Raw genomic sequence first — 15,554 nt, 5'->3', positions numbered from 1 at the left:
TTTCAAAATGACATGGCAGCTGGAACCAGTCCAAGGGAAGGAAAATGTGCTGTACATTTACAGTACTTACAAAAGATTCATGTCACTGTTGACGGACACTTAAAACGCTTGTTTGAAATATTATAAACCTGTATATGTCTCCAAAGACCTACAACACTCCCAAGATCAGCTTGCTTACTGCAGAAGAGAAAGCAAGAGATCATTAAAAACTATGCCCATCCAGGACTGGGAAAAGATGTATTATGACATATATAAAACCAAGGAATTTTAGCAAAGAAAAATAAATTTGGCTTGATGAAATGGTAGTTGATGGAGCTGCAATACAAACAACTTATTTCAAACTTACCAGTGTAACTCTACTGCTTTATGATTAGTGTGTATGGCAGCATTTACAAAGGATGTTACTAAATACTGACTTTATACATGATTACAGCTGTTCAAAAATTTCTGTGACAATCAAAGTTTTGTAGTGATAATATACAACACTTAACTTTCTCAAAGCCTGCTGCTTTGACGACACCTGCCTTTCAATTTAAAAAGTTCCTCTGAAGTGCATTCTATGTTAAAGTGTCCATAACCTCAGAACAAATGTGTTCATGTGTGTGTGCATACATATACTTTTGCTTTGCAGTATGTGCTTTAAAGTACACACAGTTTTTTGCTACATGTATTCACACATACATGAGTATGGTCTACATAGTAAAAGTTCATATATATATTTTTTAATATATAAATATATATATATATATAAATATATATATAAACTCTGCAGGCAAGTAGTACTTCACTTGTTATAGTTGAAGTCCTTTAAAAAAACTAAGTCACTCAGTTAACATAGTATAGCCAGTAAATTAAGTTGAAAAGAGAAAATGTGAATGGAAACACCATTCTTGACCATCTGTCGATGGCATTCACATCTGTTAGATCGGGGATTTTTATTTTCAGTTGTGAAGACCTTCTTCGTAAATGGCCCCTCTTGCTGTGGGAGCCCGGTCTTTCTGACGAACGCCTCCCAAGGCTTTCACGATGTGAGCTTTGTTTTCTGTACTGGATTCCTGAGTTGTCAAAGGATATAGTTGAATTTCGGGCTTCTGTAACGCTGGTGGTGACCTCATTGCTTGCCACCTCGTTGTGAATTTCAAGGGATGTCAGCAGAATGTTTCCATGGGTGTCCACCTAGGGGGAAAAGACAGAAACATAAATTCTTTCAAAAGACTTGACATCGATGAGCAGAATGTGGGTGTATGTAAATCTCCAAACCCATACATATCTAAAAAAGAATGGAATTATTTTTAAGCACGTGATAATCTTAAAAAAGAAATGGCACTATTCAGCTGCCTAAAATTAGGCAAGTACTTGAATACGTTTACAAACAGGGTTATCATCATACTACCAAACATCCAGTACAAAACTATACTTGGCAAACTCCACCATTTTCTTCTCCCTCTGAACCAGCCACATTTTAAAGGATGGTGTAGTTCAGTGAAACCTCTGCATTGCTGGCAATGAAGGGAGAGAGTAAGGGATGGATCCTCTCTCTGTTACAGTAGGAAATTAAATTAAACTGGCTAGCTTTTTTTCTCTTTTTTCTAACTGTGATCTAAAATAAGGTAATAAAAAGTGCCTGTGAAGATTGCTAAAATCACAAGAATGGTTCTGATGCGCTGAACTCTGCATTTTACAATCACAGAGCTTATTTACAACTTAGCTCCTGAAGTTTCCCTTCCAAAGTAATTTGCAGAGTTTTCCAATTATGGCAATTTTTAACTGCAGGGATTTTCTGTCTGAGTGGCTGATCTTAAAAACCAATGAACTTAAGGCATAGAAAAAAAGCAGCTGAATTGAGGATATAGGAGGGACTCATCCCTATTCCAGAGGCAGTCACCAGTGTTTAGCACAAAGTATAATTATCATGCTAACAAAGTCAAAGTCTTGTTGAGACAAACTTCACAGAGATTTCTATGCAGATCTTTTGGTTAAGTATTAATAATACTTTGTTTAATTTAATAGCAACTGCAACTACAGCAAGGTCAATGTTTGTGTTAGTGGTAACCCATACTCAGTCACGGACTATCAGGCATCACCCTGATAGACAAAACCAGGTCCCTGTCAGCCATGTACAGAGAGCCCCATACAAAAATCATCAAACCCCCATATAAATTTCCAAGTACAGAGCAGTGTGATGCCATTTTCAGTAATAAAGAAAAAGGTCCTGATCATTTAGAGTCTTAAAATCTGGGCCAGACCCTCCAGTCTTCCTGAGTGGCAAAAGAGGAGCAGCATGGAGTTGCGTATGGCTCCTTCCTTCAGTCCAGAAACCTTAAGAGTTCCCATGAGTGGCACTGAGATGTCCAAGCAGTAATGTCTGAGTCAGTATTTGGTAGTTTCATTGGTGGGCTGGCACAACTCTCCTGCCCCAGGCCCTACACGCTGAAGGATGTGCAGTCAATACAGGTAATGCAGGGATCAGCTCCAAATTTTCTGCCAGTTTTGGGGCAAGGAAAATGATGGCTGAAGGTAAAAAAAAATGCCCTGTGCTGGGTATTTTCAGACAGTTAACACATGTGTGATTCTGTTCAAGAGAATTTAGTTCTCCATGTCAGAAATAGATAGTGAATCATGAAATACAGGATAATTTCCAGTTTTACATATGCAATTTATTCATCCATAATTCATCGTGCAATTAATACATTTTTCTAACCTGCCACATGATCTAGCTGTGTGAACTGTGTAGCAGTTGAACATCTCATTCTAGAAGCATCAGTTTAAAAGTGGTTGTAATAACAGACTATTGTCACAGACTTCTGAAGTTTGCATAGTCATCTGATACCACGTCCTTTGCGAGCTCTGTGGGATGGATTAAAAGTACGCGCAGCTCTGTCTGTCCATACGCATTTAACTTTTTTCATTCTTATTAAAATTTTGTGAAATGGATATTTCTTTCATCAATTATTGATGTTTCAGCTTATCTCTTCTCAGGGAAGACAATTATGATAGTATATCAGTAATGCTTTGCCAGGGTGCTTGCAAATGGGAAAAAAAAAATAAAGTGCTATGAATGATATACAGGCAAGTAGGAAAAAAATCCTAAGGTATCTAAAAATCCTGCTGCTGTAGGCAATGGCACATTATGCTGATGAGTGCCTATAAATAAAAATAAACAATGTGAACAAAAATAATGGCATGGAGAAGCTTCAGTGATGATTAAGAATAATTTATTTTCTCCATGGCAGAAACCCTTTGGGTACAAAAGTAAGATCTTGAGGTTTGTAGACAGGAGTTCATGCTGTTGAGCAGTCTCTGTAATCAGGGAATAAACATAAGTGTAAAATACAGTTAAGGATACAATCACTACCTATGGTGGTCTCTGAAAAGAACTGATTCAGTGTCTTCTGTTCTTTTTTTTTCATAAGAGTACAAATTATGATCAGGTGGGTTTTTTATGCAATGTGTAAAATACCTCAACAACCTGTTTTCTCCTTGTGAAGCTTAAAACTAAATCTCTCATCCAGACCCACATGGCATCAAATGTCATCTTTCCCATCTCCTCCTAGGCTTTGAGAAACCTTCTTCAGCTTACTAAAAATGTCATAGAGAGACCATTTTGGCGGGCCTCACCCCTAAAGCCCTGCCATCCCCTTGCAGGTCTCTACTCCTTGTCTTTCCACCATCACAGATGTCAACTCCTCTTTTCCTCAGGACTTCCTGATCTCTCCTGATTCTGTCTGCCACCTACATATACACAGATATCAGCCCATCCTAGGTACTTTTTCCTTCTGCACTGAGCCTGGACTGCTGCGAGCTGTCAGCTGAAAGCTTGTAGTATGGAGGGTACACCTATGCATTCAGGCTTCTCCTGATCAAGGAATTAATTTTATTCCTTGCATGGCATAGCCTTCTTCACCTTATCTGCCTACTTCATACGCCACCTTAACATGGCTTCTGCCTTTAATGTGCCAACTTTTCACTGTTTGTCACTGCATCTAGAAATCAAACCAGAAAGGCAGTCAAGAAAGTTGTAACTTTTGTGTAAATTCTGTTTCTGAAGGTACCACTATGTCCTATGAAGCTGCATGACAGTATACATTTCTCTCAAAATGTCAAATGAAACATATTTGGAAATATACTTTTGAAATTCATCTCTTTGCTAATGGAGCAATAGGCTTGCATGCCAAATATGACAAAGGAGCAGATGGAGAGAAGAAGAGGTCTTCAGAAGCTAAATCAGCCTCTGGTCCACAGACACTCTTGAGATTTACTCTCTCAAATTGATTCCTTCAGAGGCTTTGAATAAACCACCTAAGCTCTTGACAACATTAAAGCACTGTATTCTAATACTTTGTGACAATCTTAAGGTGATGTCTTAAAGTATGAATACTTAGTGCATGCAGCATGTTAAAAAGTATTTGCACATAAATATGACTTTGGATTCATTTAAGCAATGATTTAAATTATTTTGACAGAGGTACACAAGCTCTCTCAACGAATAAAGAAGCAAACCAATTATGGCAGGGTATCCTGTGCAAGTCACCTCATGTTTGCCTGAATATACAGGGAAAGCAAAATCCTCCATGAGTGAACATGAGTGTTGCTCAGTGCCTCCAGGGAAAATGTTACCCCAGGTAGAGATTGAGAAAAGTAGCTGACTGGATTACAGACAGTCATGGCTATGTATGACAAAGCCAATGTCTTTGACAAAACTTTAGTTTTACTCCTTATGAGTCTTGGGATATAATTTTATCACCTGGCTCAAAAATGTCACTTTGTGCTCTGGAAATTCTCCCCAAAATGCTAATACTAGGCTTTACTCTCAAATGCTGTTATAAATCAGAGATGACACTGTGGATTTGGCCAATTTCCCCTCAATTCTTAGCATAGTTCTTTAACCAAAGTATTTTCCTTTTTTTACTTCTCTGCCAACCTTCTGCTTCTATTTTTTGCAGCCTTCTTTCTCCCCACTTTGGCTGCACCAAAGCCATTCCTTCCTGCTCTCCATGTTTGATTCTCACATCTCCTCCCCAACATAAGCAAGGGTTGGTCATTTCCTTGGACTGTTTCCCAGTAAACTCATCAAAACAGATGAAAACAGCTGAGCACCAAATAATTAATTAATTCCCCACTGAACCAGCATGGATACAAATATGCAAAACTAGTGTTCTTATTTTAGAATAAATTTTTATCAAACTCCATCCTTCCCACCTCTGAGTAACTACAGTTCCTGCACCAGGCTGAAATGACTGACTCGCATATAAGTGCATTTTGAGAAGCAGATTCTCCTTTGAAGGTTCACTATTTCTGAACTATACATATTACAGTACAAGTGAAAAATTTAAATACTACAGTAGCCTAATGTAATTACACAAAAATGACTGTGACTCACCTACCTGAAGCCAGGAGAATTAAGACAACGTTCACAAAGAACCTGCTCCTTTGTTCTTGGAGGAACACCACGTGGACTCAAGTTGGATCATATGTTCCAGGTCCAAAACTTCAGTGCTCTGTTATGTTTGGGAAGCCCTAAATCTACTTCTAATTCTACCGAGGATCCAGGCTCATTTAGATGTTATTTAGATGCTATTCTAGTTTAAGAAACAAAATATAACAGCTGCTATTGAATACCTTTCTCCAATATTTTTTTTAAAACTTCAACTTTAAAGCCAGTTTGAAAACAGTTTACTAGGGCCAGAAAACTACCATAAGCCTTAATTTATTATTAGATAGAGTCTGAATTGTTTCAAGTTCATTTAGTTCTCTGTTTAATATTCCCTAAATTTTAAGGAGTAGGTTACAATGAAATCTCTCTTTCCTCATAAGTCTTTCAAAGGAAGCATTTTGCTCAAAAATAGGAAGCATTTTGTTCAAAAATAGGAAGCATTTTGTTCAAACCCCATAGGTATGTTTACTTGGTCATCAATCCCAAATTTTCAAATACCGTATAAATACTTTGCACTTCCCATGTGAAGCAATATAAATGCAAATAGGGAGTGTAAATAATATAATGAAAAGCTCTGTCTGTATAGTTAGTCTTGCATTATTTTACATAAGAATTAGTATTTAAGTACATAGAGAATCACAGAATATTGAGTTGGAAGGGACCGACAGGGATCATCTGGTCCAACTCCTGACCCTGCACAGCACCATCCCCAAGAATGACATCATGTGCCTAAAAGCATTGTCCAAAAATTCCTTGAACTCTGTCAGGCTTGGTGCTGTAACCACTTCTCTGGGGAGCTTGTTCCAGTGCCCAACCATGCTCTGGGACAAAAACTTTTTTCTGAACCTCCTCTGACACAGCTTGAGGCCATTTCCTTGAGTTCTGTTACTGAACACCAGAGAGATCAGTGTCTGCCTCTTTCACCTTCTTTACTTATGCAGAAATGGCTTTCCAACATGTAGAAAAATATGTAATCAGGCTTTAAGTTTTATCTGTGCTTGAAGCTAAATACATAGACCATATTATGCCTTGGATATTTAAAAATAATTTAAAACTGCAGGCAAAACAAAAATTATAGTGTTGGGCGTTCTCCCTGAGTCTAAAAGTTGATACATCTCTCACTGACATTTAAATATGTTTCTATTAATTAATAAGCACCAACAAAATGGAAGAGGTAATTATGCTGTATCAGCTTAGTAGATGAGCCCAGGATATCCAGCAGAATGGGGAAGATGGAAAGACCTTGAAAAACAGGGAAACTATGAAGAAGCAAACTAATTAGGAACTTCCATTTTATTATTACTGTCTATCAAGTAATGTTGAAGTTTTACAATTAACCTTAATGTATCTCAGTGGAGAAAGAAAAGGAAACAAATGCATAGTCCTTCTTTGCCTTGTATTTCACATTGTCTGGATTATTACAGTCTCTAAGATGTCCTATGAATTGCACATACAATCCTTCTTACTGTCTCAAGATTTGCACAATTCATACTTGAGCAAAGCAGCTGCAAAACAAAACTAGTACGTCTGAGTCTTCCAGTACATAAAGGATGTCCCCACCGTGAGCTACAGGATCTATGTTCTTCCCACAAGAACTGTGCTTATCACCCTTGACAGATATATTTCAAAACTGGGCACCTACTCATCACAGTGTTGCTATAAAAATATCTCACTATTCAAAAAACCATTGAAAATGTGTCCAGGATAGATGAAGATACACCAGAGAATACTGCCAGTTTTGCTATTCCTGTACTTCCTAATTTACTAAGTGATAATTCTTCCACAGAAGTCAAGATATTAATTTTCACAATAAAATCCCACTTATGGGAAGGGTTGCTACAATTAACAAAACTGCTAAGTGGATGTAAGTGGCCTGAGCCTCTATTCTCAGCAATGCCTGGTGGGAAGCTGCTGCCTTGGCCAACAGCGGGGGTTGGAGCCAGGAGTCTCCAGAGCTAAAAATACATGCAGACACTGCCTGATGAGAAGGGCCTTTTTGTAAAAGGGTTATGCATTATTCTTGTCAGAGGAAGCTCTTCCCACATGTCTGTCAGCTATCGGGTGTTTGAAGTTTGAATGAGCTTGTGTGATAGTTACCCTCCTGATTTTTGGTCCCACCAAACTGAAAACATAAATTGCCACAGATTGAACCAAAAAGCAATGTTTTCAGCAGGGGACTTTAACATATATCACATAAGCTCTGTGGATTGGCCCAGAAGGAGCAATGTCCAAAACACATGCTCACCATCACCATCATACAAGTAGCCTCTACCACAAGAGTGAACAACAAGTGAGAACAGGATTGCCTTAAAGCTCTCTCATGCTGATTTAGCCATAAATCTGAGCCTTATTTAAAATAAAAAACTTATGTAGCAAAACTGAAAGCTTTGAGGACTACAAATGAAGCCTCAATCTGCCAACACACACAGGATAAATGGAACTGATTCGTAACAACGGTGATCAATTTTCAAAGGAAACATTTTTAGAAACTGCCTATTCTTTTCTGACAGTTTTACTACAATCAGAGAACTTCAATTCAGGCATCAATATCATATCAGAAGAAATATTTTATGAAAATAAAAATTAATTTCTTCCTTGATCCTAGAGCTTGTCCTCATATATGAAGCAGTGTCGAGGCTTTCGAAACAGAGTTTTCAATCCCAAAATAGTATGTGTATGAAAATTGGTTATACACAAAAAAAGACATCATCCTATGTTTGTCTCAGTAACTATGGTTTACTGTCATAGGCTGCAACAATTCAGTGAGGAATACTGTTTACAGTGCATTATCTGAAATAAAATGTGATGCAAAGGCAGTCAAAAGAAGAGATGGCTAAGTGTGAAATTTCCTTTGTAGTCAGCCGCTGATCCACAGATGAGTCACTCATAAAGGCTCACTCAAGTTTCATCTCATCACTAGTTCTGAATCTTCTGAAATCTTTTTCAGAGATTCAATTCAGTCAGACATGCTTCAGCCATCATGCCACCTTCAGCAGTGCTACACAGGAGAATACAGTGCAGAGTTTTTCTCTCCCTACTGCTTTTCTTTGTCACCTCTGCAACATGAGGACACTGGCTGTGCCAATTCCATGCTGCAAGAGCTCTTCTTACCCTTATACCTGGACCTATTTGGCTCACTGGTTTCACCACATGGACAGAGCTGGACAGCAAGCTGTGATAGGAACATTGAAGCCAACAGACAGCTCAGCAGCACCAGCTGGTGGAGCCCTCCTCAACACAGCAAGCCTTAGTGGTAGCATATCAGGAATAAGTCAGAGAGAAGGATGTAAAACCCTGGCACTGGAGAGGCACATCCATAGCAGCAGCACCAAAATGGGGCTGGCTGTGTCAGTTTTGGCTTTTCAAACCCAGAACCTCTGATGCAGGACAATGCAAATGCATTCATTATGCAGAGGAGTTACTGAGCATGAAGTTACTGCTCTGCAAAGCCATTATCACATACAACACAAATATACCCACATCTGTGCATTTTGTAGTCCAGAACATTTTTTTTTATTAAAACTCCATTGCTTTACAGTCCAATAAGACTAAGAAAGCATGAAAGGCCCCTTTGCTACTATAAGAGGAGAGTTTATAACCAAGCCTGCTACCTTGCACTCCAGACTTCAGTTCTCTGAAGTGTAAAAATAGACTACAACAGTAGTATCCATGCTGGTTCTACAGGTTTCCATGGGCTAAAACACTTCTGAGTGGAAATAACATGCCATTTTCCTACTGCCTTCTCTTGTTCCCTTTGCCTGAAAGACAGTGTCTCAGCAGAACTGCAGTCTTGGGAACCATAAAAGCAAGGACTGAACTCAGGGCCTGAGCACCAGGTAATGTGCTGAGCTGCCCCTTCTTTGCTAGTGCTGTCTCCCAACACAAGAGATGTCCACCCTACCACAGCCCCTCCTGACCCTGGCTGGACCTGATACAGCACTAAATTGTTCTGTCACTACACCCACAAGTTACAGCATCTGATGTGGACAATAAATTGAATAATGCTTATTCTTTCATTTGGTTCAGTTTGTTTTTTTGATTTGTTTTGTTTTGTTTTTCTAGTGCCCTGAGCTAGTATTGTTAATCAGTGACAGGGAGCTCATGCACATGGTTTATAAACAAGCAAATACAATTACTAAAACAAAACAGCAACGGAGCAACCCAAAATAGTACTCAGAAATAAACTAATAATAATGCCTTCTTCCAGTTTTATATTTGAACTTTTTTTAATCTCCTTTCCAGCACAGCATACATTTGACAGTCATGAAATAGCAGTGATAAGTGTAAAGTGGGCTGCCTGCTTTTGGCATTCTCCCTTTCTTTAAAAATGTCACTCAGCTCCAAATCAGATGAGATTGGAAGTATTTTCCAGGATTAGAAACCTTTCCTTTCTGAATGGAATTACACTCCATGGAATACTGAAGCCTCAGCAAAACCACAAAACCAATAATTTTATTGAACTTGCACAAAGTGGTCTTCATATGTGCCTCTGAACCTCCCTTACTGTGCAGTATTGGGGTACACTGAGTGAGTCTCTCCCAGGACATCCAACACCAGAGTCCCAACTCTAATGCAAAAAGCAAGCAATTGTTATTTCCATCAGATTCAATGATTTTCAAGAGCCACCAAAGGAGAGATTGTAAGTTAATCACTCTTTACTATCCCTGAAGTGGTCAGAACCAAGGCTGCAGAGTTTTCAGGTACCTGTCTTCCATAAAGAGTATGCTAAAAATTCTAGCATGATTCCAGTCCTGCTGCATCCATGGATATCTGTATAGCATGGTAGATGGTGGACATGATCCAGAAAATAGATATTTTCCTGCTTCAAGGCTGTGGTGTCTTGAAGCCATGGAAAACTTTGTCCAAAGTAGATCTGTTAGATGTATTTTCCCTGAGATGCGCATCTTGACATCCAGGGGACCTCTTGCCTGTTTGGATCAATTCCCTGTGCTGCACATTTGCAGTGTTTCTCAAATGAGGAATTAAAATTTCACATCCTACATCCTATGAATCTTCTATCTATGTTTTGTTTCAAAGGAGGATTTCCAATTAGCTCTACCTAATGTTTCTGTCTCTTTCTGTTGCATGCTGGCACTGCTTCTCTGAAAGCACTGAATCCAACTGCAACAAAGCTCTGCTGAATTCCCCAGCTGAGGCCTGAGGACAAAATGTTTTCTACACAGAAAGGGACCATACCATATTATTTATCCTGTGTTATTTGAACAGGTAATATATTTACAGTCAATATGAGTCTATGTGATTCTACAGTGCATACAGAGTTCTCTTCCACACCTGGGACTGCAAGGGACAAAGTAAGACCCTCTCTTTAAACTCTGGTATGCTGAATTTGTATCCTTGTTTGATAGAACTATAGAATCTCTTAGGTTAAGAAGTCCCCTAAGGTCCCCTAAGGTTCATCTGTTAACCCAGCACCATGTTCACCACTGAAGCGTGTCCCCACATGCCAAATCCACATGACTTTTGAACTCTTCCAGGGATGGTGATTCCATCACTTACCCGGGCAGCCTGTTCCAATGCCTGACTTCCTTTTTTGTGAATAACTGTTTCCTAGTATAGAATCTAATCCTTCCCTAGTGCAACTTGAGGCCACTTCCTCTCATCCTGTCACTTGCTACATGGGAGAAGAGACCAATCCCCACTGCACTACAACCATGTCTCAAAGTGTTGGATCTGCAGATCTTTTAAATATCTCCAGGGATAGTGATTCAACCACTCCCCTGGGCAGCCTGCTCCAATGTTTGACAACCCTTGCTGTGAACAAATTTTTCATTCATGCACATTTGATATTAAACCAGCAGAAAAAGCAGAACAAGTTTATGATATTTGCTTGGGATGCTTCAGAAACAAAAGAAAAGGCTCTAAGTCAAAAGCCAGGAAAAAAGATTGCTATGTGGTATGAGCAGATACAGGATATAAAAAGGGCATGGACTGGCTAAAAACCCCACATTTTCATTAGTTAAGGTACTTATGATTATTTTGACAATTTACATAAATTGATCTCAAGATAGAAAAACTGTCAGACATGGAGTAGTATTGGACCCATTAACAAGCCTTGTACTGAATTATGTAAATCATTTAAATGGATGAGATACAGCAGATGGTTTCCAGCAGGAGAATTAAACCTTAGTGTGTACATCTGCATTACCTGCTTGCAGTTAAAATCTTCTCCATGGCTTTCAATTTGGATACTCTTTTATTTCCCCATCTGCATTTTTTTATTGTTATGTCTATTTATTTTTTCAGTAAAGAGAATTTGTTTATCCTGATATCTTAGTTCTAAGTAGAGATGCCAATTATGATGAGAATCTGGTTTCATAATACAGTGGACAAAAATGTGTTTATTGGTTCAGAATTGTTTCACATATATGAGTGCTGATAATTAGGTGTAGTTCTGCATTACAGACAAAATCATTAAGATTAACAAATATAGCTTGAAATTACTTTTATGATACCGGTTTTGATAAACAGGTAGTAGTTTTGTCAATGTGAACTTTTTTAATTTATAGCTGATAGGAAAAAAAAACCCCAGTCTTACTCAACAGAACTGAATGAAAAAGCCTCACTGGGAGCATTTTAGTAAAAAAAAAAAGAAGTATGTTCTATTCAAACTGACACAGCTTGTTAATGTCAGATACTGCTGAATACCTTGAATTTTTCTTCCAGAGAATAAAAAAGGAGATATTCACTGGATAAAGTAATACTCCAGGCAAGGAAATAGGCTGGAGCATAATCAGCACAAACCATGCCAATACCATGCTTTGGAAATCAATCTGAAAGTTTCTCTAGGACTTACATTTTCCTGCTGGTCTTAAACAGCAGCAGATGACAATGCCACACACAGCATTTAACTATACTGGCCAATTAATTAGCATGGCAGAACGAATCCTTTATCTGTTCTCTCCCATGGTAAATGCATCTCCTCTAAGTGAAGTGAGGAAAGTTGTGCTCAGATCCTGGATTCGCTTACATAGGAAATGTACATAGGTACTTAAAATCACAGTTAGATTGTATTTTAGACAAACAAATGCCTTTGTAGATCTGAGCCTTTATTTTCAAGCTAGCTTCCCTCTCATTGTCTTCTTCTTACACTTACTTGTCATACAGATCATACTCACTCCCACATCTGCATGCCTACAAGTATTCTTCTATGTTGGTTCCTGACAATGAAAATGGCCAAGTCTGTCTACAAAAAGATGTGGTTGGTTGTCACCAGATGGTGATGTTTTTATGCCAGCCTTTTTGGTTTTTTTTTTTCATACTGATAGTCTTTGCAAAGTAAAAACAGAGGGAATATATATAAATTAAAGAAACCTACCCGACTGCCTTCAAACCTTGAGCGATCGTTGTTTGCCTTTGTTGTTTTTTCTGCAAGTTTCTTCTGCCTTTGAGGGCCTTTTCCAAAGAAAATGTAGTTGACAAAGGCGTATTCAAGTAAGGCCAAGAAGACAAACACAAAGCAGCCCATGAGATACATGTCAATGGCTTTAACATATGGAATTTTAGGCAAAGTCTCTCGCAGGTGAGTGTTGATTGTTGTCATAGTCAGCACAGTCGTAATTCCTACACAAAGAAAAAAGATCCCATATCACACTACAAGCATTCAATTTTATGTTCCTTCTTGGCAAATATGCCTTGTCAGTAGGAAAAAGCTTAAAAAAGTGTAAAAGATGTCTTGAAGGTGACATCATGGTAAAAAAGGCGAAATTAAAACTTGGTGCATTATTATTCTCTTACAATTATTTCCTTCCTATGAGAGGGAGAACAGCTAATAAGGGGGTCTGGCACCGCTGCCATGAGTTAACGTAGCTTCATGGAAGCCAGTGTAGCTCTACTGAAAATCTCTTCCTTGGAGACCAAACTGATGTGCAACAAGAACAGTGTTCACACAGATGGTGAAAGACTTCTCCTGCAGTTTTAAATTTCTAAGTTAGGCAGTTGGTTGATGTCAGTCCTGTATGGTCTCCCTGCAGTAGATGGCGAGAGACAGGTACCTTTCTAGAGCAGCTCATCTCATCTATTTTAGATACCTATTTCAGGAAAGGACAGTATATAAATGGAATTTGAGATGACTAATTTGGAGCAGTAGGCTAGTTACACAGAAACAAGTGAGGTGAGCAATGAGAGACAGACAGGTATGTGAATTTTTGGAAGGAAGAAGGAGGGAGAGCAGCATTTTTATAGCAACAAACTGGACACTAATAAAATATGTACAAAATATATCAACCTTATGTCAAGGTATTTATCTAAGGATGGACATAGCACCTGAAAATATATTACAGAGCACTGTTTTGAAAATCTGGAAAGAAAAGCAAATTTATTGTCAGTCTGCTTGAATTCACAATGAACTGCAAGATCTGTATCTCTGCTGGAAATTCTATGGGAATTGCAAATCACAGGTTGCTGAAAACACTGATTTGTGGAATAAGTCTCATTTCAAGGCAAGTCATTCTATTAGGTCTCCTCCATTACTATTTTCTTTGATTCCATAATTATACCATCTGGTTACAAGTAGTCACTAAAATACAGGCAGAACAAAAATAAAGGATGAAATAAAATTGCTGCCATATAATAAAGCACAGCTTCTTTTACCTAAAGAGACAAAATAAAGACAATATAACTCAAAATCAAGCTGTTGGTGTAAGCAGTGTCACTCCAGGGGACTGTAGTAATACCCTATGAGATTGTGTAAGATATTTTGGATATTTAGTAGGTTAGTGTCATGTGCTTTTCAGTGCTTTTCCTCTAAACTGTGAAACAGATGTCTGGTGATCCGGAAGATTAAACACACTGAATAGAAAGGTGGCTATCACTAACCAAAGGGAATTACATGGAGATCCTGAAACCCTGCTGCCAAAAGTCCTTCTGAAGCTCAATGATTTATTTTAAAGCACAGCTGGAGGAGAAGAAGCTGACACTCCCATAAGACAAAAAAAAATCTTATGATTATAGTCCTTCTCACAAGGGAGGACTCTACAGATTATTCTTCTCCTCACTCAAAGGACTGAATTTAGGAACTTCTAGGGCTAACTAGCAAAAAGTTGAGAGTGCAGAATTGATAGGTTTGAATATTCCTCTTGAGATCAGCCCTATATCACCATCCATCTGGAGTCTCCATGGCACATAGTCTCTGGAAAGAGCTGGACTTTGCTCTGTACCTTCGCTTCACTCTGGAGGCAGCTATTTGGTTCAGTGCAGCAAGAGATCAGGCACAGGGGCAAAACACAGGAGTGAATTAATAGGATCAGGCTCTTGCAAAGAATACAGGCTTGTTGCAGGGGTTGAGTAAAAGTTTGTGTCTCAAGAATTGCACAGGGAATGCTTCCTCAAACAAATACTTAGTAAATCAGGTATACCTTCTCTGTACTGCACTTTTCAGAGCCTATCATGTATGTCCAAAGGTGCTATATTGCCTTTAAACTTTTATACCACTTCACCTTAGGATGCCATGTAAGTTCACAGACACTATGTAACTGGGAGTAGCTGTTGCCTCCCCCGGAGGCAGGAAGGCCCTGCAGAGAGAACTTGACAAATTAGAGGACTGGACAGGCAATCACCAACCATGCGAAATTCAATAAAGGGAAGTGCCAGATTCTACATTGGGGATGGGCCAAACCTCAGTGTACAGACAGACTGGGGAACAAGAGGCTGGAGAGCAGTGCCACAGAAAGTGCTGGAGGTCCTGGTGGATGGCAACTTGAACATGAGCCAGCAGTGCCCTGGGGCCAGGAGGGCCAACCCTCTCCTGGGGTGCATCAGGCACAGCATAGCCAGCCAGGCAAGGGACAGGATTGTACAGCTCTGAGCTGGGGCAGGCTCACCTTGAATATTGTGTGCGCTTTTGGGCACCACAATATAAAAAATCCTGACCTATTAGAAAGTGTCTGATGGAGGGCAACAAGGATGGTGAAAGGTTGTGAGGGGAAGCTGTATGCTGAACAAGTTAAGTCACTCGGTCCATTCAGCCTGGAGACCTCATTGCAGTGTACAACTTCACGAGGGGAAGAGGAGAGGGCCAGTGACAGGAGGCAAGGGAATGGCCTGAAGTTGTGTCAGGGGAGGTTCAGGTTGGATATCAGAAAAAGCAGTTCACCCAAAGGGT

General features: G+C 39.1%; 1 protein-coding gene across 4 annotated transcripts in view; it reads right to left on the bottom strand.

Moving 5' to 3' along the window:
* Positions 1–825: 825 nt before the first annotated feature.
* GABRB3 (gamma-aminobutyric acid type A receptor subunit beta3) overlaps positions 826–15,554 on the bottom strand; it is a 192,960-nt gene continuing 178,231 nt past the window's right edge. For 3 of the 4 annotated variants that reach the window (XM_063392526.1, XM_063392527.1, XM_063392528.1), the window contains 2 exons: positions 12,771–13,015; positions 826–1,176 (listed from right to left, as the gene is read on the bottom strand). In XM_063392526.1, the coding sequence (XP_063248596.1) occupies positions 826–1,176; positions 12,771–13,015 (596 nt within the window). Of the gene's footprint in view, positions 1,177–8,553; positions 8,560–12,770; positions 13,016–15,554 lie in introns of all 4 variants that reach the window. The other variant, XM_063392529.1, reaches the window with a different exon arrangement.

Source organism: Prinia subflava, chromosome 3 (genome assembly GCF_021018805.1).
Source record: "Prinia subflava isolate CZ2003 ecotype Zambia chromosome 3, Cam_Psub_1.2, whole genome shotgun sequence".
NCBI classification, from domain to species: domain Eukaryota; kingdom Metazoa; phylum Chordata; class Aves; order Passeriformes; family Cisticolidae; genus Prinia; species Prinia subflava.
Note: the sequence above shows the minus strand (reverse complement) of the source record. Positions and strands in the feature narration are given on the sequence as shown.